At 40.0% G+C, this 25,670-nt stretch overlaps 4 protein-coding genes across 7 annotated transcripts in view; 2 read left to right on the top strand and 2 right to left on the bottom strand.

Annotated features, from left to right (window-relative positions):
- The window catches only part of LOC140943052 (acetyl-coenzyme A synthetase 2-like, mitochondrial), a 14,721-nt gene extending 11,954 nt beyond the window's left edge, over positions 1-2,767 (top strand). Inside the window, exons 11-14 of the mRNA XM_073392089.1 lie at positions 170-297; positions 385-448; positions 1,238-1,359; positions 1,891-2,767. Of these exons, the coding sequence (XP_073248190.1) occupies positions 170-297; positions 385-448; positions 1,238-1,359; positions 1,891-2,076 (500 nt within the window). The 3' untranslated portion in view covers positions 2,077-2,767. The remainder of the gene's footprint in view (positions 1-169; positions 298-384; positions 449-1,237; positions 1,360-1,890) is intronic.
- Positions 2,768-3,475: 708 nt separating this feature from the next.
- Positions 3,476-13,679, bottom strand: LOC140943629 (beclin 1-associated autophagy-related key regulator-like). Of its 4 annotated transcripts, none has more exons than XM_073392746.1 (12): positions 13,500-13,679; positions 13,280-13,342; positions 13,079-13,121; positions 12,263-12,344; positions 11,323-11,432; positions 10,455-10,629; positions 9,063-9,248; positions 8,407-8,442; positions 6,821-6,950; positions 5,822-5,912; positions 5,249-5,328; positions 3,476-4,524 (listed from the first exon to the last, which is right to left on the bottom strand). In XM_073392746.1, exons 1-12 carry the CDS (start codon positions 13,658-13,660, stop codon positions 4,215-4,217), a joined length of 1,467 nt encoding a protein of 488 aa, XP_073248847.1. In that variant the 5' UTR covers positions 13,661-13,679; the 3' UTR covers positions 3,476-4,214. The 4 variants fall into 4 exon arrangements, with proteins under 4 accessions (XP_073248847.1, XP_073248848.1, XP_073248849.1 ...); XM_073392747.1 differs by having other exon boundaries at positions 6,821-6,944; XM_073392748.1 differs by lacking the exon at positions 8,407-8,442.
- A 132-nt stretch (positions 13,680-13,811) lies between these two features.
- Positions 13,812-15,266, top strand: LOC140943744 (serine palmitoyltransferase small subunit A-like). Its single transcript, XM_073392854.1, has 2 exons — positions 13,812-13,926; positions 14,945-15,266. Exons 1-2 carry the CDS (start codon positions 13,827-13,829, stop codon positions 15,049-15,051), a joined length of 207 nt encoding a protein of 68 aa, XP_073248955.1. The 5' UTR covers positions 13,812-13,826; the 3' UTR covers positions 15,052-15,266.
- Positions 15,267-16,795: 1,529 nt separating this feature from the next.
- Positions 16,796-25,265, bottom strand: LOC140944529 (uncharacterized). Its single transcript, XM_073393653.1, has 2 exons — positions 25,148-25,265; positions 16,796-21,156 (listed from the first exon to the last, which is right to left on the bottom strand). Exons 1-2 carry the CDS (start codon positions 25,215-25,217, stop codon positions 16,796-16,798), a joined length of 4,431 nt encoding a protein of 1,476 aa, XP_073249754.1. The 5' UTR covers positions 25,218-25,265.
- Positions 25,266-25,670: the final 405 nt, after the last annotated feature.

The raw sequence follows: 25,670 nt of genomic DNA, 5'->3' as shown, positions 1-25,670 counted from the left end.
CATGAGACGAAAGCAATAGACTGTCACGTTATATGCCGTAATTTATTGTCCTTTTTCTGATGAAATTACTCGTAGAAACCAGGGTAACACAGGCGAAAATCTTACCAAGTGAACAAACCGCAATTAATATCTAAAACCCTCATCAGCGCTGACGTTTGTTACTTTTTAGGTTTCTATTTTACTGGCGATGGAGCCTTGCGTGACATCGACGGTGACTACAGAATCACGGGAAGGATGGATGACGTCATCAACGTGAGCGGCAAGCGGCTAGGAACAGCGGAAATCGAGGATGCCTTGGTAACTGGTGATGTTTGTTGGACTTGATCCCAAACATCATTTATTTACTTATTTGTTTTTTTTATTATTTATTTATTTTTAACCCAGGATAACCACGAGGCAGTAGCTGAGACAGCTGTCGTGGGCTTCCCACATCCAATTAAAGGAGAAGGTAGGAACGTACTTTTTACTGCAAGCGTGCTTCCGAATGGCAGATAAAGGATTTAGTGCTGATATTCCTGCAGTCAGAAATGTCTTTCTTCGCCGCCTCGATTAGTTTCTTGGTCATTTGCGGGTGAGATTATTATGTAATTATTTATACTAGTTGAATTTCTATAAACATTTGTTTTATTTTTTGTTGTATGGCCAATCAATCAGTGAAATCTTGTCCAGCAAACGTATGTTTTACTTAAGCTTCTTATGCACTGTCGAAGTCAAAATCTAAAGAGCGTTCTACGTCATTTAGCCACAAACTGCAATTGTTTTCAGATGCTTCTTTACTATGAGCCGCTGAGTGACAGCAGACTCAAATATTTCGAACTTTTTGGGGTTTTTCTTGGTGTCGCGGAAACCATTGTTGGTTCGCTATTGTGTTGTGGGTTTGGGTACAGTTCAGTGTCTCGTCAATCTTTTGTGTGACATCATTTGGTAATTGCACCCATCTGCAACACCAAGAAACCGCCAATCTTTCCGAGTAAAAGCCAAATATGGGGTGCCGAACGCTGGTCGTGTTCGAAGTGCGTATACTTACATATTTTTTGCTGACTGGCACTCATCAAATATCTACTACAGAGGTACACTTGTCTGTTAGCTACAACAGTAGTGTATTGTTCTTTTTGCTCCAACCAGTCGTTTGTTTGAGCAGATTAAAGCTGACGATCTCGCCACTCGTACTAGGGGTACAGCTGTGAACTCAAATGTAATGTTGTAATTCACTAGGTTCCTAAATTGTATTTTTTAGGCGTTTATGCTTATGCAATTTTGAAAGACGAGGCTGTTGTGTCACCAGAAGAGTTGAGAAAAGATTTGAAGGCTATTGTCCGACAGAAGATAGGCTCTTTCGCCGTACCTGACGTTATCCAGGTGAGTTCGAGACCAAAAAACCGTAGTGACTGTTCGAAACAAACTGTCATAAAGAGTCGTGAAGAAAATGAGACGCGAAGCTAAGATGGTCGTGCAATGCCGGATACAATTGTATGCGGCATTGCATGACCATCTGCAAAAAGACAATTGAAGGTGATTTTGCAAGTCATTCAAAGCGGGGGAATCAACCTCGTTCCCAGGGTCCTCTCCTACTCGTAACGAGGTTGCGGAAAAACATGCAACTGTTGCTGTGCACAGAAAAACATGCAGCGGGTTAAACGTGGGAACACATGCAACCCCAATGTCATGCGCCGATGTGCAGCTGGTATAAAGCGCGGGAAAACATGCAAATTTTGTCTCATTTTCTGAGGGAAAAAGTCCTGGGAACGAACCAAAGGGAAAAGTGTTTGGTGTTGGTAGAGAGCGCGCGCGCGCATAAAAAATACAGTTATCTATACCCAACGTGGGAAAAAGCACGTGATCCGAGAATGCACCTGACCAAGTTCTACATGTTGTATTTTTTTTCATTAGGTGGTGTCCGGTCTTCCGAAGACCCGATCAGGGAAGATCATGCGCCGCATATTGAGAAAGGTTGCTGCTGATAAACCCGATGAGCTTGGTGACGTTTCCACCTTAGCTGATCCGTCAGTGGTGGAAGAAATTGTACGACAGCATCTTGAAATTACACAAGAAATTAGGGCCAAATACGGCGAATAGAGATCTCTGGAGCAAAGACCACAACGACTAAGTGATTTGGCTGAAAAGAAGGAAAACAAAGGAACGAAAGCACTTTAACCGCTTTTCAAATTTTATAAAACTTTTGTTGCACGATCGCCTTGGTAACTGGTATAAATTTAAATTGATATACGTACGCAAAACGGCTAAAGAAGTCATTGCCAGTTCCACAAATATTTCGTGGTCTTTAAATTTATTCAAGAAAAAAAAAGTTATAAAGCTTGGGCTGTTCAGCGTGTGTAATATAGAGAAACCATCCCCTTGCCTCTTGTAAATTTAGGAAATTCAAGCACGTTCTCTCTCGAAAAAACTGAGATAGGACGACAAACAGATGAAGAGTAATTATGAACTTAAATGTTCCAAATGAAATTTAGTTATTGATGTAGATAGGTTGCAAATTATGACGCAAGTCTCAAAACTAAATGGTTAATCCTTTTTCGCCGGTATCCATATAAACGTGAAATGTAAGTGCTTTGTTCATAGAGGATGTGCACTTAGCTACTTGATTGCGGAAATTAGGCGTTTGCTACCCTTTGGTGCAATAAAAAATATGGTGACTAGAAAATAGGGAAAGGAGTTAACTTAGCTTATTATTAGTGTACATGTAATATATTTTGTTCAAAATTTCAAGTGATAAATACAATAAACAATTATTTATATTTTTATGTAGTTATGTTTGTCTCATTGTCGCTTACATTAGAACCTACTTCTTTAGTGCGCGCGGCCACAGGATGGCCATATTTAAACCGAGGCACTGGTGACGAGAATGGGCAAGATGAGAGGGCCTATGAAAACGTGCAATCGAGTGGTCTTAACACTGGCACGGGAAGACGGGTAAACGGTGCCAAGAGGGGAATTCGTGAAGTGGGTGTCTGCGCGGGAAACGAGTAAAGCCTGTTATTATAAGATCGCTACGTAAGAGCGCTGAAAGAAAAGCAATCTGAACAGTCGAAGCGTTTACACAAAATTCAGCCCAACATCAGAACTCAGTATCGCGGTTGTTCAATTAGTGGAAAGTACTATCCACTGGATATAAAATAAGTCTCTATCCAGTCAGTAAGGCAATTGGTTTTGCTTATACTTATCCATTGAAGGGTGATTCATCTACTAGGAGAAAGCGCTATCTAACTTTTGAACATTTGGGACCTGAGGTCTATGACAACGATAGTTAAGAACATTGAAACGTTGTCCATCCTTGTAAATGCTACGAGAGCAAGAAGAAAGTAATACATCGCTGAGAGAATTTTTACCAGACGCACCCACTCTGCACACTCTTAGTTGGCAATAAAGATTCTTGTTCTTACCCTACATCCCACCGCGCCAGTGAACAATCCTTGGATTCCATTCTCTTTATCAATCCGAAAGAAAAGAGATACATCAATATTGTTCATAAAGTTTATTGTAATTTTGGTTTGAGGACAAAGCTCCTGATATAAATTATCAGGACATATTGATGTTGACTATCTTCAGGATAGATGGGTAGACGGGATATAGTGGTAAATACTCTCCTATATTTGATCGACATAAGAAGAACGGGCAAGGTCCTGCCTTGGAGTTTACCCCAAGTTATAAACGTTTTTATTGCTTTGTATTTCTTTCTTTTTTTCTTTGCTTCCCTCCAATTTTATTTAACCGTGCGAAAAAAGGAAAGTGAAAAAAGATCGGCTCTTGACGCAGTTGAAAATCAGGTAAGGATGCGAACCAAGAATTCACGTGAAAATGCGTGCATACGTATGTCGTCAGTTAAGCACCAGCTAAGGTACATGTTGAGCTAAAGGTGAACCAAACACCAAACAGAAAGATCTCTGCTGTGCGGCCTGTATCTAAAAAATTCTATAAAAAAGAGCCGGATGTATGCAGTGTTTCTCAGACTAAAAACCCAACATTGCTAGTTTAAAAATTAGGTAAGGAGAACTGTAAGTTGACCAAGCTAGATGGACCGTTCTGCAGGCCACAACGACTTTCCTCAGTATCCTTTCATTCAGGTTATAAATTATACGTGACGGATTCTGAGAAAGAGGCCCATGGTGGAAGAAGAATGTATATAAAAATGTCACAAACTGATTAAAAACTGCCAACAACGGTTAGGAGAAACTTCCCTTCCGTGAATAAAACCAACGTTATTTCTTCCACGGCCACAGTGCAGCCACAGAGGCAGCCGCTGAACTAACCAGACTCGATGCTGTCGCGGGCTCCTGCAACTTCTGACCATCTCCTAATGACGAAGACTGTGACAATGAACCTTTCAGGGGTCCCGGCGGGGCAGAGGCTTCTGTAATATGGACTAAGTTCGCGGGTAAATTTTCCCACTCCGCGTCCGACTCACTGTTTGCTTCCTCCGAACCGACGTCAGTTTTGTCGCTGCTATCGCTATCACTGCTTTCGTAGCTAACCGTTATCAGCTTGGGATGACATTCAAATGGACCTCCCCTTTACAGAAAGTAAAATGGCACATCGTTAGTGGTTTGGGATAATTTACTCTTGCACGTTTCGTTCGAAATTACCACAAAACTTCACAACATTGATCCGTTTATAAAATAGTGCGAAATAAAGACAGCTAAAAAGTGAGAAAAAATTCTCTACCATAATGAGAGTTTCACAGACAAGTTTTGCTCAGTAGATTTCAATTGAACGGTCACATTTTACTAGGATTTCATCCACATAATGACAAGTTAGAACCGGCTTGTACATCATAATAAACAGTACCACAGGAACGTACTACACAGAAGCTTTCATTTAAATGGCCAAACTAGAAGATGGCTTACATATAGAGGATCAGAATCGCTCAGTAACAATATGCACTCTCTTTGTTCCACTAGGCACAGTACTCCCCCAGGGCCCAGTTGTTCGAAAGCCGATTAGCACTAACTCAGGATTAAATTTTAATCGGGGTTTCTTATTCTTTAGTTCAAAAGCATGTACCTGGATAATTTTCACTATTCTTTATAGAGCATCAATTCATTACATTACAGGCAAAAAGGATTAAACTGAATTTCCTTTTATCTGAATTTATACTTCGAACTAACCCTGGGTTACCTTAACCCTGCTTTGAAAAACCCGGCCCAGGAGGGTGTGGTGGATGGTTGTGCTTTTGCAAAAGCTCTTTTCCACGTACCAAAGCACAATTGTTGAAAAGAAACGCAAAAAAACTCACCGGCCAAGATGTAAAGAATTCACGCAGGTGTAAAGATTATGTAAAATTCTCCTGGAGTGAAGCAAGGAAGGTTCTACTTGCTAAAAAACGTAAGTGATTAGCACACAAAACACTTGGCGAAGCCTGATACATTCAATTTACCATTCAATTTGGCGTTATTATCTGATTTAATTCTTCTTTTTATAATGACCATAGACAAGCACAAGCTGTTGGAATCAAGGTCAGGTAAAACTACACGTTAAAAACAATTGGTCTAACAAAACTTCTCATATTAACAGGCTCCATAAGGCGAAGTTAAATTTTCCTGGATTGCTAGAAGTAAGCTTAATGAATCACGAGTAATCCATTACTTTTCTGAGAGACAGAAGAGCGAGCAAAACACTCGCGAGCGTGGGGCAGTGGACTGGACAGGAGGAAATGCCAACTTCTGAGTCGCGTCACCACTCCGGAAGTAATTTTTGAGTGCAATATTCGCTCTACCACACTAAGATAACAATCTACGGGCTTGACTGTTTTTTTTTTCTTTTTAAAATTCAAAGGCATTGAATTGACGTATCAGTGATTTTTTCCTACCTGCGTAAAACACAAGTGTAACACATTCGAGTTCAGTCTGTCAACAGCACTTCTAAAGTCTCTTTTACTGAGTTCTAGTTGACAAAATTCACTGCAACAAAGAAGATTTGAAAGATTTTTTCGAAATTCCTTTCCTGTTCCCTTAAAAGGTTTGGCAACATAACTAAAAGATGTTGGGAAAATAAATAAGTCGTTGGGAAAGCCAGACAGTAGAAATCTCGCCTTGATGTGTATTTCAAAAAGAAAAATAACTCTTCAATGTATCAAAAGCGTAAAGGTTAGTTTTTTTTGTCAACCAGTCTACGTCCAAAGTGACACAAGCTCCCAGGGGGGGAGGGGGGGCACTCCTGGGAATTCTTGGTGGGAGCGAGACTAATAAGCAAAGTGTATACCCGTTGTCAGACCAAAACGGCGCGAAAACCCTACCCGATGGGGCCCCATATACCTATATGGCTAATATAAGGGAGTAACCCCCCTCCCCCCACCCCCCTTTGGAAACAAGCTGCACTAATTCGCGTAAATAGATGATTCAAGATGTCACAAATTTTTACGAGCGTTTATAACACAAATGATCCCTGCTGGTGTGTCACAATCTGCAGAGCAAAGAACTAAACGGCGAAAGGGGTAGCCTGCCACGCAGACGTTCTTTTGGCTTTACTCTTGGCCTAAGAACGTCCACGTAGGAGGCTATGAAAGCAGCGACTAAAAGAAAGTAACTTGGGGTGAGATGGATAGGAAGAGAGAGAATCGTCGTTTCGCTTCTATTCTTAAGAAAATTGACGCATTAGAAAGGAAACATTACGTTCTGTTGTTTAAAGAAGGTCAGCCAATCGCAACAGTACATTTGTGTAACGATCACTGTTCCCCAGAGCCCAAGCACTTTGACTCTGATGCTCAGATGACAATAGCAACAACTGCCACAAGAACAGAGGATGGTCTGCCTGTGGTTATGTCGCCCAAATGGTAAACTCCTTACAGCAAACGAAAGACAACCCATACCTATAGTTTATTCTTTTTGGTAAATTCACGTCTAAGTAAAACGCCAATAGCTCCACCATTTGACAAGCGTGTGTGAGGGCGGCTGTCACCATGAAAGCCGGGTTCCGCACGAAGACTTCCTCATCTGATGCTGAAATCAAAATTAAAAAACGTGAGTGGGACAGACTAAAATGTCGTCTTAAAGGAATGATACCGCGTGAAAAAGAATGGAAATGCTAGTAAGTCAAAATCCAAAAATCTATGTTTGCAGGGTAGCAAAGTGCTCTTTATAGCAACCACTAACTCCTCGCGCCAAGAATTTCGTTCTCAGCCCAGAGTCTCCAAGGCTTTCATCTCAGCGATTCGCCCAAATGTAGCTCTTTAAATGCATTGTTTTACTTAAATTCTCATTAAGGTTTTGACGATGATGATGATGTTTATTATTCATGATTACTATTGTTTAAGGCCATAACAGAGGTCGTCTGTTAAAACAAATCGAATTTTTCGTTACATTTACACATTAAACAATGGCTCATAGGAACGCAAAGTTGAGATATTTTTGTAATGTTCTACTGTATAAACGCCCAAGGGGGGGGGGGGGGGGGGAGAGGTACTTTCTTAGGCTCATGGGGATGTGCCGCTCGATAGGGTCGCATTTTCAATACAGTTACTAGAATTGGGTCGCCAATTTTCGGATTTTTGGGGTAACACAGATCTTCATATTTACGGTTAGCAACCGTTCCAGAATGTTTGTACTGCAGATGAAAAGTAAAGTGTTCTTTATTCAATCTAAAAAATGTGTCAATTCATAAAAATAGAAAGTGACTGAGTTGGGATCGCGAAAATTACATATTTGCCCTAAAGTGACTAATATGGGGTCTATAATTAGCCACAGAATAGACTATAATGGGGTAGGGGCTCTGAGAGGCCAGCGGCACATACCCAGCAAAAATTAACCCAAGTACCAACCTCGTCTTAAGGCGCTTTTCCCTGGCTTTGGAGGTGGGGTGGGAAATTTCCAGCCCCACCTTAAAGACAGAGAAAAGCGCCCTGGGGACGAGGTTACCTAAGTACCCCCCCAAATACTCCCCCCCACCCCTCCAACGGGGCCTTGAACAGGGTTCATACAAAAAATTGCAACCATTTTTCAAGGACTTTTCAAGGACCACATTAGATTTTCAAGGACAACCTACTAGGAATATAATTTCACAGATTGTACAAAAATGCATATTCCCAATATATTCTAATAAGACTTTAAGGCTTTAACTGTTTGCTTCACCAAATTCTCTACATTTTTCAGTTCACTTGTCTTAAACTGATAGTTAATTATTGCATAAAACATGGAGCACTTTATGTAAATGACCTTTACATTCACTGAGCTACGATTTATATTCTGTCTTGGACAACCAAAAAGCATCAAAAAATTCTTTCAGGCTACTACATTGAAAGTTGAAGAAAATTCAAGCTCTTTTCAAGGACTTGCACAGAAATTTAAGGACTTTTCAAGGAAAAATGGAATTCAAGGACTTTTCAAGGACTTCCCCTAAAATTCAAGGACTTTTCAAGACGGTGCGAACCCTGTTGAATAGAATGAGGAAGGCTCCTACCTGATGGGCCTCTGGAACCATTTCTGTGCGCCTTGACTGTGAAAGAGAAGAGAAGGGGAACCTGTTTTAACTTTGCAAGAGCGGGATTTGATTAAGAACAGTAAAACCGCGAGCAAGTTAATACCTGAAAACACTGGCAATTCGCTCTCCGACAGAGCCAGTGTTAAGAATGAACGGGAGGGAGGCAAATTCTGTGCCACCTGGCTGCAACAATTGCTGCGATTTATCACGAATTACCGCTAAGTTGCATCAGCTCTAAGCCTGCTTAAAACCCTTGTGATCTTCCCTCGACGAACAACACTAAAATTGCTCACACTTCATCGCCAGCTGAGCACGAAGAGACTGATTACATATTTAAATGCGACAACAACTTAGAAGTGAGTCAAACAAACCTATGCTAGAAGAAACCGCCTAAAAAGTTTGAAGTCAGCGAAAAAAGCAAGCTGGCATTTTGCGACGTTTTTCTACACATTAAACAGTCTATGAAAACATGGCCTGCGTAGTAAGCGTTTTCTATCTAGTTATTGTTCGAAAGTTGGAGAGAGCAAAAAGAGTTTTCCTCCCCCCCCCCCCCTCCCCTTCATTCCTTTTTTTGGCTCCTGTCTCAAATTTCTCGACCAGCGTTTGCTTCAAAGGCTAATGAAAAAGTTATTTACCCCATTCGTGATAAGCAGTGTAATCGGCATTGGCTGGTAGACATGTGTCATTTATGCTGCACTGCATTCGTAAATCTTCCTCTTCAGACACCCAGCGACCTTCGATGTAAGATGTCCGCGTGGCTTCAGCAAGCTGGGACTCACGGCTCTCATCATCATCGTCACTTTCAACGTCACACTGTATGTCTAAATTCAAAGAAAAGTCACAATCTTTCAGTGGCACTTAACGACCAAATGTTCCCAGATACGTCAGAACTAGTGTCTCAAACGGTTTTCCAGTCTCTATACTTTAGGAGCCTGCATGGTTTAGATAATTTGGAGTTGCCCCAAAACTATTAATCTGTTTGGATGTCTCAGGGGAACATTCGTCCTCTCGAACATTTTAGGTGGCTTTTTCGTCCCTTTCGTAATTGTTATCAACCTTGATTGGTCCAGTCACAATTTCGAGAACATGGAATACGTTTTGTCTTTACATCGAGATTTTCAGGACACCGTTTTTTTCACAATAATCGCAATATTTTCAATTGGTCATAAAATGTGAAAAACACAGTCTCCAAAAATCATTGGTAAGTTAGTAAAAATACAGAATATCTGAGACGATTGGAACGGCTATCCAGAAATTTCAGCAATTTCTAAGCCTCAGTCCGCTCCTTCGAAAAGTTACTTTTAAGTAGAACGTACTTGGGTGCCCTGATCTTTCCCAATCAGGCATATCGAAGTAAAAACTGCTGCGCTTTGCTTCAAGCAACCATGATGAGCTCAGTGGGATTGGTGTTCTAGATATAAGGCGGGCAGAAAGATCAGGCACCTCGCGCACTGCTTTATTGGTAAATTCCCATTTCACAATTTGTGCTTTAGTGATACGCGGAACGATAAAAGGTCAAAAAGGTGAAGGATCAGTAGTTTACATCATTAGCTTCAATCAGTCATCATCTGGCTACCAATACTGAGGCGAATGGTGCGCACATTTTACCCTCCTTCCCCCCCCCCCAACTCTCTCTCTCCATTAAAGCTCCGTTTTACGGGTATAATACTATTTCAAGCTGCTTAAGGCTACACGGTTTGACACCTCCAGCAAAAGTTTCTGCGCTTATGAGAATCCAAAATTTAGTCTCTCGGCTTTGGTTTTGTCCGAGATAATACTTTTAGCTTTGATTTACCAGTCTCCATAATCTGTATTAAATGTTGATGACCTCATTAGACATCCAACACGGTCTCTCTAAAAACTGCCTCTCGCAGCCAATTCTGCCCAAAAGCTATTTCAGAGTCCAGGTGTGAAGAGTCAAAGTTTCCTTCATTACTCATTTAATCAAAAGATAAAGATTCATCCACTAGATAACTCTATTACAGTTTTGAAAAAAGAAAGATGAAAGAAGGTTAGCTTGTAGTTACCTTGAACTTTCTCAACAACATTGTCCTTCATGGGCGGTGTACCAAGAACTTGATAAATAGGATTAACTTGAATGGGGAACAAGTACTTCTGTATCTGAGATATCCTGTGCCTGCGAACTTCGCACAGTTTCTCCATTACTGCCTCAAGATCTTTTTTGCTTTTTTCAACTACTGCCTAAAACAAAGAGGTGACAAAGTCAGACTCTCACAGAGGGTGTTTTGGTTTGAACCTTCCCACCCTTCTGGGAGTTTCAATTTAGTTCCATACTCTTCTTTGGGCCTATCCGTACTAGAAGACAAATAATTGGAATTGTCTTTGAAACATCTGAACCAAAAAATGTATAGTGAAAATTTTTGTTTTGAAAAAATTATCTGCAGTGAAAACTTTTCACTCTTAACAGGCTGTCATTACTTAATGGAAACGAAAAGGGTTTTACAACAGAAAAAAAAAGATTGACATGGAAGACACATTTTCATTTATTCAGTCAATTTTGTCCAGTCTTAACCCGGACAAATGTTGTCTATGGAGCCTTTGAAGATTGTCTCATCTGGGACAAAATTTGTAAAATCATGACAAACCATCCGCATTTGTTAAGTTTTGGCGATGACAGAAATCTGTCTAAATAAACAGCTTTTTTGCTAGAGCTGATAGGCCCTTTAAGCATTTTGCATTTAACACCCCTAGCTGTTCCCCTAGGATTACCCAAGGTGGGCACAGTCTGGGCAGATATTTTCTGGAACCACGCATCGGAAAAAAGTCAAGTTGGCATCATTTGCAAAAAAACTGTGGAGAAATTAATGTATAAAAGTAATGTATGCTCTCAGTTGTCATCAGTGATAACCTATGTGGTTTTTTCCCTCAGATTACCTGACATTGCAACAGCTGCTTTGCCTTCACTTGAACACTGTTAGAGAGGTCTGTCTGCTTTGATTTTACTGACTGATTACATCTCTGAAGCTCATCTACAGCATTTTTTTCTGTTCATAAAAAAAACGTCATCATTAATTTAAGGTAACATAATCTTGCACTATGCAATTTCCTTTTTAAAAGGAACAAAAAATGAGGCCCCTTTTCCATGGCAAAAAGTGTATTTTTCCAAGAGAGTTAAGAGTGTTACATTACATTATTCGGTACTTTCTTGGTATTAGGGACATGTGCGACCACCAGATGATGTAAATATACGAAAGATTAATTAAAAGACAATGAACAATACCCACACCACAACACACAGGCGAAACAACAAAAGTTTTGGCAAAAACAAGAAACACCCCATTATTAACTAAAGGTAAAAAAGAGAGTCAGTATGTCTTTATGACATAACCATTTGACTTACAAAAAAAAGATTGAAGCTTTGATCTGTCATATTGACCCTTAACAACACCCCTAACCCATGGTAACAAGAAGGCACACTTCAAGACAATGTGGCCCATATGGCTGAAGCTTATTTCAGTTTCTGTAACAGAAAGAACCTAGGACTAGTTCCTTCCTTCCCAGAATAGCATGCTACTCCATTCTAGGTTTACCATGCCACTAGCACCCATTTATGTACTTTGGTGAGGAGAGACAAGGTGGAGCAAAGTTCCCTGTGTAAGAAAACAACCCAATGACAAGGTTTAAGGGGACTGACCCCTTGGGTCCTAAGACCGACGTGTTAACCTCTTGGCCACCATGCCTCCCCATATCATGGCAGGTGTTAACTTTGCGTAATGACCTTATCAACTACTGAGGTAATGATGTTGTTATAGTGGAGTTACTAGTCTTGTAAACACGTACACAAGCTCAAGGGAACAATAGGTACATGTATTACCAGACTTGAGATTTTGTACTGCTTCTTCTACAACCAATCGCAGAAGCAAAACTTTCTGTCTCCTGGATATGATCTCGCAATTCTAGGGACAAAAAAAAATTAAAAATTACAGTGAAGGATAGGTCTTTGTCAAGTCTTATTAGCTATTCTACAGTTGGCAGAAAGTAACTGAATATCTCCAGTTTCCGAACAGGAAAATAGGGCATAATAGGTTTTAAAAAAATTGTTGGCAAGCATTACATTATTCACCAGACCCCAGTTGTTGAAAAGGTGGATAGTGTTATCCACCGGATAAATCTCTATCCAGTGGATAGTGCAATTGGTTACCCTAATACTTATCCATTGGATAGTCACTTATCCCATGGGTAGCAATATCCAGCTTTTGATCAACTGGGGCCAGGATTTTAAGTTATCCAAGGATAAGGTCTATGAGCCAAGTATAGACAACTACACTTAAAGCAGTTTAACAAAATAATGAGAGCTTTTCACATGTTTTGAATCAGGTTTCCATGAGACAATGAAGTCTGTGGATTTTATGTATCCTGAAAACAATAATCAGACTGACCAGAGAGATTTATCAGGATTATAAAATTTACCAAAAGAAGCAAAAGGAGCAAAACTTAAATTAAGCCAAATTTCTTTGCAATGTCCAGATGCAAAAGGAAAATGACAGGTAAGGAGTGAGATGGTGAGTGACAGCTGGCAATCATTAATTTTTAATACTAGTAATTAACATTAAGGGTGAGTAATTAATTTTTTCAGAAAAAAGCTAAACAAATGTGACAAAAGTATTCAACAAAAAATGCATAGACAAACCAATTTCTCTGCTTCCTCTGTCTGCTTCAAAATATTCAAAGCACTGTAAGTATAAATGAACATGTTTGTATATTTTCCACAAAAAAAAAACTTAAAAATAGAATGAGTCAACTAAATCACAAAGAATGCATTGAAGTAATATTTTCTGCGAATCTTACACCTTGAAAGTCACTGATGATTAGAAAATTGAACTTCACCTACCGTTTTTCATATTCTTTCTTCAATCTTTTTAAAATCTCTAACTTCCTTAACGTTTCGTTATATCTGTTTAATAGGAAAATGGCTAAAATTCAGATATATCAAAAATAAACATCGGATTTTTTAGAAGTAACGAGAGCTTTATGTACCTTAGGTACACATATTTCAGTTTACAAATACTGGATTGTCTAGATATGGAAAAATCTGTAACAAATCCGCGTACCTTTCGCTGTATTTTCCTCCGGAATGACTAAAGTTTCCACTTTTAACGCAATTTTCGCAACTAAAACTCTTTCTCTTGCTGTTGCAAAGAGGACAGACCAGTTGTGAAGTACAAATCGTGGGTAATTTTAACTCGTTCTCGTTTTCAAAATATTCAGCCATTTTGTGTTGTACATTTTGTTGAGTTTTGGTTTTGATGATAAACTGCTGATCAGATAACAGCATGTTCATAAAACAGCGCCTTTGATCAGCGGATATACCTGTAAGAGATACCTTGTGCTTAGACTACTTGACGTACAAGCGGAACAGTGAAGATAAACGAGACGCCATGTTTCAAAAGATTCGGGAATGGATTTCTCTGAAAAACTACCAGTACCAGGTCACAACGGGAATCTACATGCTTGAGCCTTGGGAAAGAACAATATTCAGTATCCTTTTAGGTGAATTTTATGAGAAATGCACTTAGATTTGGCATTATAAACACACAAAAGTATGCCTTAGGGGAGGCTGTTGCAACCTGCGCAAACATATAAGCCGACTCTGCAGAAAAATCCCGGAGACCGCCAGATTGAGGGCGAAAGGATAAAGGGGGCGTCTAAGCCTTTCTGAAATTTAGCTCCTAAAATATGAAAAAAGTGCAAATGTTGATGTAGTATTTTCAAAAGTATTTTCCGGTCAGTTGCTTAAATTGCTAAATCAACTGCGACGATCATGTCTTCATTTAAAATATTGTATATTTCCTTGGTCACATCTTTTTCATTTCATTTTCCATTCCTTTCACTGGTAAACAGGGACTCAACAAATTGGCCTGCTTCTAATGTCCGGGCCTTCATGGTAGAGGACTGCAGCTCAACTTTTATTAAAATGTAAACACCATGGGTGCAAATTCTAAAATTCCTTTTGGGTTACTTTGTTATTGCTTAAGATGCTAATCAATGCGACGATCATGTCTTCATTGAAAAATTTGTATCCTAATTTCTGTTCAACCACAGCAAAAATAATTTGGAGACTGGGTTGCTTTGTACTATACAGGCCATTTCTGAGTTCTAAAAACTCTCAATTACAAAATGAGTGAAAATGAGTTGTATTTGGATGACATTGAAAAAATCAGTTTCATGTCAATGGCTTTGCACTTAGCCTTGCATTGAAACAGAGGCTTGGAGCAACTCTGAAATGGCCCAGGGAGGTTGGGGTAGGTTGGCAATGGTAGAGGGGTGGATAGTGCAAAAGTCTCTATTTTCAGAACTCTGGAAGTTGGCATCACTGTGATTATCTAACAAGAAAATAATGTTGGTCTCACAAACACAAAGCACAAAATATTTATCAGTTAAAATTAATGTCAAATTTGAATGTAGTCTGCTTCTTATAGAAAGTAAAGCTTCTCCAACAGAAATGTTGCTGATGTTTTAGCAAATTATTTTGTGCTCCTTAACATGCCTGTCACAGATGCAACATTGGTGACAATTCTTGGGATGTCTGTTTACTCAACATATGCTTATTTGCCAGCATATATTCACAATGTCCTCGTCTACCTTGGTTACACTGCAGGATAGTCACCTGGATATCACCATGGTAACAGATGTTTGCTTACAAGTCATTGTTTACAATTCATTGCGACAGCTTAAAATCTTACAAACCGCCATCAAGACATTGTCTCTGTACCAGACGAGAATCACTTGCAATGCCAAGCAGAACTAAAACAGGATGGTGGAACTGTTAATAGTTTAATCACAAAACATTTAGTATGAAATACAAATTCCTAATCTGCTTCTAGTAGTGTACTATTTAAGCTACATAATCCAATTATTGCATAGATAACCCATAGATATATATAGTTAGCAAAAACTACAGAACATACAACCAATAATAACACCTTGTCATAGTTTATATGGAATGCTTCCTTTTTTATATGCAGATACATGTAAACTCAAGCTAGAATCAATTTTTCAATATTTAGCCTACATGTAGCCGCACCCTCCCCCCGACAGGCTATTCAGTATTGTCTACCTCACTGACAGAAAATTGTTTGGCAACTAGGTAGGTGATGAGTTGTGCTATAATTAGGTTTATATTTTGAAATTTGAATCATAAAAGTCACAATCATATGCTTCAGGGTAGTAAAGAGTTATTGCCAAGATCAGTAAGGCAAAAGACTACAAGTTTGCCCCCTACTTTCTGTCTTACCGTGTAGGGTATATCTCCAAATTCTCTACATCCTAGTTAAATAACAAATTTAGACATTCATCTAAAACATTCTTGGGAGTTGGCTTGGGATATTGAAGGAAATTTATGTAAGACGGCATTATGGTACATTATGGTAGGCCGGCGGTAATTTTATTGTTATTTTTATCATAAGGGGCAAAATAAGCAAACTTTTCAGCTTAACCAAAACACTAGGGAAGGGAGGGAGGGAGGCACACATCTTCCCTTCCCCTCCTCCCCTGACCGATTAATTTTTACTGTATTATCTCTTTGGAAGTTGTGGCATTGTAACAGGTAGCAATGTTGAGGTCTTTCAAGGAGTAGAAGCGACAGGAGGTACCGTAAAATTCCGAAAATAAGCCCCGTGGCTTATATTTTTCAAAGGCCCTTTTTGAGGGGCTTATTTTTGGAAGGACTTATGTTCGGAGAGGCTTATCTACGGAGGGAAATTTGCGTTTCAAAATCGATTGGGCTAGCCTTATAGTTGGAAGTAAATTTACCGTTTTTGCTTTGTTTTACTTTGTATCTGAGGGCAATTTTCCAAGTACAAGTCCCCGGGGGCTTATATTTGGAGGGGCAATTTAACGGAGGGTTTTTTGCGTTGCCGTTGTGGGGGGCTTATATTTGGAGGGGCTTATACATCGAGGAGCTTATTTTCGGAATTTATGGTATGGCCCCGAAAAATGGGGACAGTCCTCCCAGAAAGCACCAACAATCAGCAGAAAAAAGGAAAGAATTGTGACAGCGACAATCCATTTTTAAGAAGTGAAAGCAGCATCTGTTCACTTTTGCATTTTGACTGTTTCGTCAGCGAAATAACAAATTCTCGTCCGTTATTTCCAATCATGTTTTGTTATGTTCTTTGGAACCGAACGTTATCTAACTATGGTATTGTTTAAGAACGGTCTCTTCAGGAACAAAGTTTAATAACAATTATTTCATTCCAGGCTCCATCAGCTACATTTTGTTACTAGCTAAAATGCGACAGGGACTTAAATTCCTAACCTTCTCGGCGATAGGCAGTCTCAGAAGTGACCGACAAAAGCGATAGCATTCCCCTGTCCCCTCCCCCCCTTTGAGACCTCAATGTAACCATTAACAACTACCATAATCTTGGTTATTACTCAAAAGAGGATCTGTTAGTTCATCGATAGATGTATGAGTAATGTCATCCTTTCGAAAGCGTCGGCCAATCTTCTTGACAAAATAAATAATCAAACGGAATGTTTGCGACAAAATGGCTGAAGCAGCTAGCAAGGACAACAATGCAGGAACAAGTCCCATTGCAGCAAATTCGAACCACTGAAGTCCCTTTAGGAAAAGCTTATTTCTTCCCTTGGCACTTATCCCGGAAGACTGGAGAGTTGCCTTTATCAGGCTGATTTTAGCGACGATTGCCAAGGTGACTAAGGACGTCGTTTCGGCTTTGTTAGCGGTGTTGCTCCGAAATGGGGCCTTGATTATGTGGTGGATGGCCATGAAGTCGCAAGCGCTAGCCATGAAGAAAAATCGGATCATAGCGTTAGGGATGAACGAGTGAAATGTAAGAAGGATGAGCCGTCGACCAATCATAACGCTCTCCCAGTAAAGAGTGCCTTTATCTCGATCATTAGGTGCGCGAAATGGCTCGTGTAGGACCTTCATTACTTCAGCGCTATTGTCCAGCGTTGCTGCAGCTTCTTCGCTATCATTTTCTTCCTTTCTTCTCTTGAAAACGCGCTTGAAAAGCCAATAGATTAGAAATGGTAAAGGAATAGCACAAGCTGCGAGAAATTCACCTGAAGAAATGTAAGAACTGTGCAGCTTTGAAGAACCGTAGTACAGGACTGCGATAAAGGGCACCACAAACACGATGATGTACCCAAGAAGGATGTATTGCCACGGCTGCCAACAGATCGTGGTACCATCAATGAACAGTCGATGCTCATAACCAGTTCTTACACAGTGCATCAGCCCCAGCGAAGTTTCAGCCAGTGTATCGTATCCTAGCAACAATATCTCCAAGGAGACCGCCATATAACGGCTCAACGATGGCTTTCTCACCTTCTTATGGAATCTGCTGATAAGCAAGTGGGCGCAGAAAATGAGGGCGAGGTTCGCCATTGTTGCGAACACCACCAAAGAAAGAAGCAGTTCTTTGGTGACTGGGGTCAATCCCGGAAATGGACACTCGATTCTTAGGTAAACAGAGCGGACTTGAAAATTGAACGCTGAAATCATAGCAACAACGAGAGGCATTTCATGAAGCAAGTCATCAAGAGAACTGCCTAGCAGTAAATCGGCGACTTGGTAGTAATAGAAGGCGATTTTTGTATAACCACTGTCTGACTCGTCGCAGTTTTCACTGTTTTCTCTCCTCCTTTCTCTTCTCTCCTTCTTTTTCATGAACCATAAAATCTGTTGTGGACTGAGAAGTCGAAGCAAAGGAGGATCAATTAGCAGATATAGAGCCAAGGCGGCAGAGTAAAGAAACATCGCTATCCAGAAGAGGTAATCTTTACATTGAGCTGTTATTCTGCACTCAGAATTAAATAGTGTTTCAGTGTAACCAGGTGCGCACTGGCCACACAGAAAACCAGTCCTGTTTCCATGGCAACTGTTGTACACTAACGATTGCGGGCTCGGTGAGCGGCAATAACCCTTGGGGCAAGGAACAAAGTTGAGTACTTGCCCATCTCTTCCCGGCACATTGTAGCCCCAGAAGTTTTCTACTGCCGCGATGCTTGATTCGTTTCCTATGCATGTAGCTCCCAAAGGACATGGATGACATTGGAATGAACCATCTACAGAAAGACCTTTTGAGAAACCAGTTTGTAGGCTGTAATATCCGGGAGAGCAAAGCTTACAGGAAAACGAAAGGACCGTCACGTTTTCTATGCAAAAGCGTTCATCTCTTTTTTCGGTGTATACAACGGTGTATACAAAATGCGTTGCATTTGCGAGAGACATCTGACTTCCTTCGCAGCGAATGCTAGTTTCGCTGTCGATATCAACGTATCCTCCGTTGTAAACTGCCAACACAGAAAACGAACGCCTTGTAGAGGTGTTTGAAAACATAGACGAGTTCCGAAACTTGATGGGTCCTCCGCTTTCAGAATAAAAGAAGGCGACATTTTTGAACTTCCTGCCAGAGATAGTTGCATGGTACGTACTACTAACAAAAGAGCAGTTGACGAATTCTACTCGACCAGTTCCATAGGCGGAATAAACTTGACCTGTGTGCTTCGCTGCCAAATTGTTTTCAAAGGAGCAATTCCGAAAGGTAGTGTTTCCGTTACTAAGATACACTGCACCCCCATTGAGCCCAGCGTTCTCTTGAAATAACGTATCTTCAACAGTCACGTGACTGTGGTATTTCCATAAAGGGTGAATGTTGTTGGTTATGTTTCGTTGGACACACCCTTGTTTGTGGCTTTTGTCCGGGTTGGAGAGAATCGAAATAGCACCTGTTGCCGTCTCATAAGCAAACTTACTACCACCACAGTTCCACAGCTCTTGGCTAACAGATGTGCAATGGCGAAAAATCGACCGCCGTATGGTTACATACTTCTTGCCACGGAAGTAAAGGGCGAAATAGCTGGCAGGACGAGAATCAAAAATCACTTTGTCTATTTTTACTGTGGCTCTCGATATTTTGGTTTTGTTCCCCATTGCGGGCATATAGAATCGAATCGCGTGACCGTTTGACTGGCCGATGAAATTCGTGTTGTTCACTGTGAACGATACAGACCGAGCCTCTCTTACAGTTATAGACACATCGTAGACATTGCGTTTAAAAGTGCAGTTTTCAATTAGGATTTTGACAGGCTGCAAAGGAAAGTCTTTGCGACACAACCATTTATTGGATGTTTGTAATCCGTGTCTGCAATAGGCGATGGTCACGTTCTTGAGCAAAAAATCATATTTTGGGTTGATTATCAACGCTATATTTTGATTATTGTACATAGAAGTGTTGGCTACCAAGACCTTTCCTCTGTGTTTTTTCAGTGCTTCGATTATCACGAACGCACTTCCATTGTAATGACTGTCGGTGAAATTAGACTTCAAAATTGAAACATTTGTCTTAACAGTACCAGTACTTGCTACGAATATACCTCCAGAGACCTTTGAAACAGTGTTTTCCCAGTGAAAACGTTCAAATTCCACGAACCCACTCCTCATAACACAAACACTGCTGTTTGAACCGGCGCAGTTTTTGACGCGGACGTTTCTAAAATGCGCGTTCAGATCATAGTTTATCGGTTTAGCTATAAGACCGTGAGTTTTCCCCACTAGAAACGCAGAGCCCTGGGTTTCGGATTCGCATTCAGAAAAATTTACATTAGTAAGTTCAAACCTTAGATTTCCTTTTGCACCATTGAAAAAAATCGCACCGCCACCGGAATATGCCTTGTTTCGCTCAAAAGTAGTGTTTTTAACAACCAAGGAAGCACGGCCTTTGCATTCAATACTCAAGGCTCCGCCCTTTCCTTTCGTCACAGTTTGCCCGACAAATAAAGAATTCTCGATTTTCACCAGTTTAGCCTCACTGGAAGAAATTTTAATGCACCTTAATGCCAAATCATTACTGTTGTTACCGCAGAGAAAGTGATGAAATCTTGAATCAGTTTTTGTTACTTGGGATATGTACATGCTATCCATATAGCGCCTGGCACTGTTTGTTGAGTTAGAGGACCTCAAGTTATTGTTTAATAGTTTTACATGGCTGTATACTTCCTTTGTGTTAGCTGTCGGTACAGCTAGCAGCATGAAAGGAGCCTTGTTTTCGACGCTTGTGACGTTGTTTACTGAAATATCAGCTCGCACTGATGAACTGGATTTAATGTTGGTTCGTATGGAAATCACAGCTCTAGTTGACTGATTAGGTTGAAGGCCATTCTCTTGAAATATGGTGTTGTTCACGCGAAGTGTTAGGAAAAATTTCCTTTTGTTTCTTATCCAGACTTCAATGCATCTTTGGTTGTTCTGAAACAGAGATGGTCCCTGTATGTGTAAGTGGAGTGTGGGAATAGTTTGCGTCCGAATCCTGACGGCGGCTCCCTTCCCCGCGTTCTTGTAAGAGCAGTTTATAAGCTGAATTCTGTAGCAGTCATCAAATACAAGCGGTGCGTGCTCAAATGCAATCCCAGACAAGGTAATTTTTATTTTTTGTACTTTATCTTTATGAAAGTGAAATCCTTTTTCACACTTAACATGCGGGGTAGAATCGAGGCGTTCTATGGACACGCTTTTGTCAATAGAAATTCCCCAATATTGATCTGAATTCGTCAGTCTACTCTTGCAGTCAAAGGGCTGGTCCTTCGTGCCAGAACCATCAAGATGAATTCGCCCGTTTTTTACAACCTGTTTAACCGCCTTTGCTATGGACCGGCACGGTTCACTCTGTGGGCCACAGTTGTCGATATCTTGACCATGAATGGAAACATAAACGTCTGTACGGCTTCCGTCTTCTGTACCTTGGTTTCATAAATGTAAAAGAATTAATATAATTGAGAAATCAATTTACAGGGCCACCCAACGACGATTTCCTCCTAAATACACTTTTTAGGCTATCCAGAGTACATGTAGATCTCTAGAAATGCATTCTAAGCGGCTCTATAAAATGTGTGTCTTTTCGGTCATCCTAGCGCAACCTGAGTTTTTTCAAAATTACAAGGAGGGCTTGAGGATCATTTCTACGAAAAATTTGTATGCAATTTAACGTATTACGAGAGTGAGAATTTATCTTATTGCTCTCTCCATCGCATTTTTGAATCCGAAAATTTTAGGTTTCCTTTTTTATACGAAGAGTAGCTTAGCCTGAGGAGGAAATAAAAAATTACACTTCAGAATATGGTTGGGAATTTATTAGATAGGCTTCGAAAATTGTACATCCTTGAAGGGAACGGTCATCTTGAAATTTTTAGCGGCCCTGAAGTAATAGACAATTCTAGGCAATATTTGCTTCTATGAACAGATATTTTACAGAAAACAGTCGTTGGGTGTTCCTGATTCTTGCGATTATAAACTCAAGGTGTGCAGTTGCAACATAACCCTGAAATACCGTAATGCTCAAATTAGCGCCTAGCACTCCTTTAAGTTTCTGAATCCAGCGTAAGGCGCTTATTCAAAGGGGGCGCTTAGTTAAAGGGAGAGATAGATAATTACGTAACAATATATGCGCGAGCAATTAGTGTAATTTCAAAACATTTAGAGCCGGCTTATATTTCAAAATAAATATCTTTTCTTTGTTTTTCTAATGTTCTCTGAGGATCGAGCAAAGTACTTTATAAAATGGTCAAATTAGAGCCGGGTGGCTCTGGGGGAGAGAATGATCATGAGTCCGAATATTGCAGATACCAATAAATGCGCATGGTCCCAGTATCAAAGATAACCTCGTCACCAGGAGTCCCTTTTGTGTAATCTCGTTCTCAGAGGCCGCGATCCTTTTGGTCAGCGACAGGGCAGCGTCGCTGCGAGGTTGCGTTTTCAGTCACTATTGCGTTTTCGTGTGGACAGCAAAAAAATGATTCCAAAAAATCATCGTAGCACTAAAACAGGGAATCCGGAAACGGAATCACGGAAACGGAAACGCAATACGGAAATATCAATGATAGAAAATTAAAGAATTTCACATTGCGTAATTTAGTACAATCCAAAGAGAATTTGTTTTAGTTTTCTTTGAATTTCTCTTTATATAATCTTGTTAATGTGTCTTGATAAGGTTTGCCAAAGTGTGATTTATTGCACTGCAAAGCCGATAAAAGTAATTTTACAACTAATTTTTATTCACGAGTTTATTGGTTGAATAATACAGTTAAACATTACCTTTAAGCTAAATGTCATGAGTTGCAGTAGTTGACGTCCGACCACAGTACATGATAGTCCCGAAATTAAACTGAATAATGGCCGACCCGTGACGTGATCACAGTTCTGGTGTTTTAGCAAATAAGTTCAACTTTTTCGCCAAGCTGAATGCTGATGGAATACTGGTGTAACTGAGTTTGCGTTGACATCCGTGTTTTACGTTGAAGAGGCTTATTAAACATGACGCATTATTTCGATGTAATTAGCCTGCTCCAGGCATTCAGATCTTGGCGACAGTGCACTATCCTAACACATGAAGCAGGCTATGATGCAATCAGTCGCGGAATCAAGCAAATGCATGCAGAATTCTCTCTTCTCGTTGGACTCCACAATGCCGTGGCTCTCTTGAGTAAGTTGTTTTGATAAATAAAACTGAACACTGTTGAAGACAACCCAGAAAACACACCCAGGAAAAACTTGACGACGACGCCTTTCTGTTCTATAAACGATGCCTCTGTCGATTAAAACGAAGTCTGTCTCCAAATAACTTACCTCTTTCTAAAGGAACTAATTATTCCCAGTGACGTCTTCTCATCAGCTATAGTTTTTCTGCCCGCTTTGCTGCTCATGAGAACCTGCATTCATTGCCGGAAGTGGTATGAAGAGTCTTTTCACCGGAATCGACTCCGCTAGTCATACGGCAGTCTCCTCTGCCCAGGTAATTTTTTCATTTATGTCTTTATTTTATCTGTTTATTTATTTTATTGTCATTGCTAATATATATTTTTTCGAATCGATCGCTTGGAACCTTCTTTCACAGATTCTGTATTCCGTTTCCGGATTCTATATTTCAGGGAACGCAGGTTTTTTTTGAAAACGGAACAAAAATCTTCCGCTTTCATACGTGTAGACGGGGCCTAACAAATGGTTGATGAATCAACTGTGTTAAATCAATAAATAAATTTTTTAAAATGGTGAATTTGGTTTCTCGTTGATGCCGAACAAATTGTGATCGATGTCATTGAGATCCAGCTGATCCACGACGTTCAAAAGCATCTGGTCAGCAGGATGTCAATAGCTTACGTTCGATATATTAAAAGTCTTACGTGACTCTGATAGAGGCTTTCTGGTCATTTTTCTATATTTGGATTGCGTTTGTTTTTGAGTCAAGTCCGGCCTCTCGGAAAAACCTGTTTCGAATTAAAAATTACCGCTGAATACAAACATTAACGGCACATTTATACAGGGTTAGCCTCGACGTAAAGTAAAATATTCATAAATTCCGTCAAGTAAGTGTTTGAAATTTGAACAGAGCTGTTTCGAGAAAGGTTGCCGGAAAAGTGCACGCGACAATCCCGAAATGTATTGTGGGTGGTTTTGAGTTCACTGTTCTTCAAAGAAATTTGAAAAAATGGCACGAGAGGCCATCGACTCATGTTTGAAAGTGCTAAAGGAAAGCAACAAAACTAAGTTCGACAGCTACAGTGTCAGGAACAGTGTATTAATCATATCCAATATTACCTTTCGGGATTACCGCCCGCACATTTTTCTCCGAACTCGAAAGTGGACTATTGTGAGACAGTGGAGTTGTGAAAAAATTGCAGTTTTGTCCCTAAAGCCTCAGGGTCATGTTAGAATTTTGATATATCGAAAGTGGGCTATAATCATGTCATGGACTATCTTGAAAGGTCTTTTTTTATCCAACCTACACTTGCCTCAAGTCGACTGCGTGAGCGCCGAAGGCGCGAGGGACGCTCGCGAAGCGAGCGAATGCGAGGGACAGCAGAACCGGAAACGGGCTTTGAGAAAGTCTATATCGAACCTAGCGTGCAGTCGTGGCCCATGCAGAAAAGATTCCTGACTTGTCTTTGCTCAACTAATGGCCTTTACATTTTTTGATATTTTCACCAGCGCTCTTGTAATTTTCTAATAAGGCTGCAGGAGAAATTTGTCTAGAGAAACGAGAGTCGACCATGATTACAAGTTTGAATTACTGAAGAATGCAGGGGAAAAAATCATCTGCCATTTTTGGGTTTATTTCTTCCCCCTGAAATTTATATACTGAATTTAAAAAATATCCTGGCGTCTAATTTTTTTCTTTTCAAAAATCGAATTACTGAAACAGTTATATATTTTGGGCGAAACGAAATACGGTTTAAATTTGCTCTCTTTAAGTGAGGAATATCACGGAAAAACGAGTTTCTAAAAGTGATAACAGTAAAAATTAAAAAGAATTTCGTAGAAGTATAGAGCCCTTTGAGTTCATGTGTTCGTCGTTAATTTAATCTACAGAGAATCTATTAAATTTTTCAAAAAAATTAGAAAAACGGAAAGAAAGAGGCCTTCACCTGTACTGCCGCTTATGAAGAAAACGAAAATTAAAAAGAATTTCAATTCGTAGAAGGATATCAAGAGCACTTTGAGTTCACGATTCGTCGTTAATTTAATCTAAAGAGAATCTGTTTAAAAAATTGAAAAAAACAAATAAAATAGAAAAATGGAAAGAAAGAGGCCTTTACCTGTACTGCCGCTTATGGAGAAAACACAAATTAAAAAGAATTTCAATTCGTACAAGGATATTAAGAGCGCTTTGAGTTCATGAACTCGTCGTTAATTTAATCTACAGAGAATCCATTAAAGAAAAAATAGAAGGGTGTCTACCTGTACTGCCGCTTATGGAGAAAGCAAAGAGACAAAAAGTCCAGGCAAATTCACAAAGCATCATGATCATTAGGGCAAAAATCCAACAGAATAAAGTTTCCTTTCACCTCACTGGTACAGCAACCTTTCTGGCTGTTCCAAGGCTGGATTTTAAGGGTCGCAGCCTGGAAACTGAAACTTCCTCCAGATGACGTGAATTAGGAAATGAAAGGCAATTTCTCAGTTAGCGCAGGTGGCCTTCTAGTATTAGCATAAAAAAATTCCTTCGGTTAAATTTGAAACTGAAACTGCTTTTTTTTTGGCAAGTTTTCGTGCACGGTGACTGCATCCTCTGCTCGAGATACGTATCTAGTACATGGGAAGACAAGCTGGCCACGATGGTCATGGGTTTTGTTTAGTTCGAAGATGTCTTATACCGTGCAGTAACTTACAAAAGACAATACATGAAGACATTGGCTAGACTTACTAAACATTCAGTTTGTACCCTTGTGATTGCCATCTGTAAACCATGCATTGTTTTGCC

The sequence above is a fragment of the Porites lutea genome, chromosome 7 (genome assembly GCF_958299795.1).
Source record: "Porites lutea chromosome 7, jaPorLute2.1, whole genome shotgun sequence".
NCBI lineage: Eukaryota > Metazoa > Cnidaria > Anthozoa > Scleractinia > Poritidae > Porites > Porites lutea.
This window is presented reverse-complemented; position numbering and strand designations above follow the sequence as displayed.

Coding starts and splice junctions, on each gene's coding strand:
- LOC140943629 (XM_073392746.1), bottom strand. CDS start 13,660: ATGGCTGAATATTTTGAAAACGAGAACGAGTTAAAATTACCCACGATT. Junction 8,443..9,062: donor CACTGCTTATCACGAATGGG/GTAAATAACTTT, acceptor TCTCTTTCACAG/TCAAGGCGCACAGAAATGGT. Junction 4,525..5,248: donor AATTCTTTACATCTTGGCCG/GTGAGTTTTTTT, acceptor CTTTCTGTAAAG/GGGAGGTCCATTTGAATGTC.
- LOC140943744 (XM_073392854.1), top strand. CDS start 13,827: ATGTTTCAAAAGATTCGGGAATGGATTTCTCTGAAAAACTACCAGTAC. Junction 13,927..14,944: donor TTGGGAAAGAACAATATTCA/GTATCCTTTTAG, acceptor TGCCTGTCACAG/ATGCAACATTGGTGACAATT.
- LOC140944529 (XM_073393653.1), bottom strand. CDS start 25,217: ATGATCATGATGCTTTGTGAATTTGCCTGGACTTTTTGTCTCTTTGCT. Junction 21,157..25,147: donor CTCCATAAGCGGCAGTACAG/GTAGACACCCTT, acceptor TATGAAACCAAG/GTACAGAAGACGGAAGCCGT.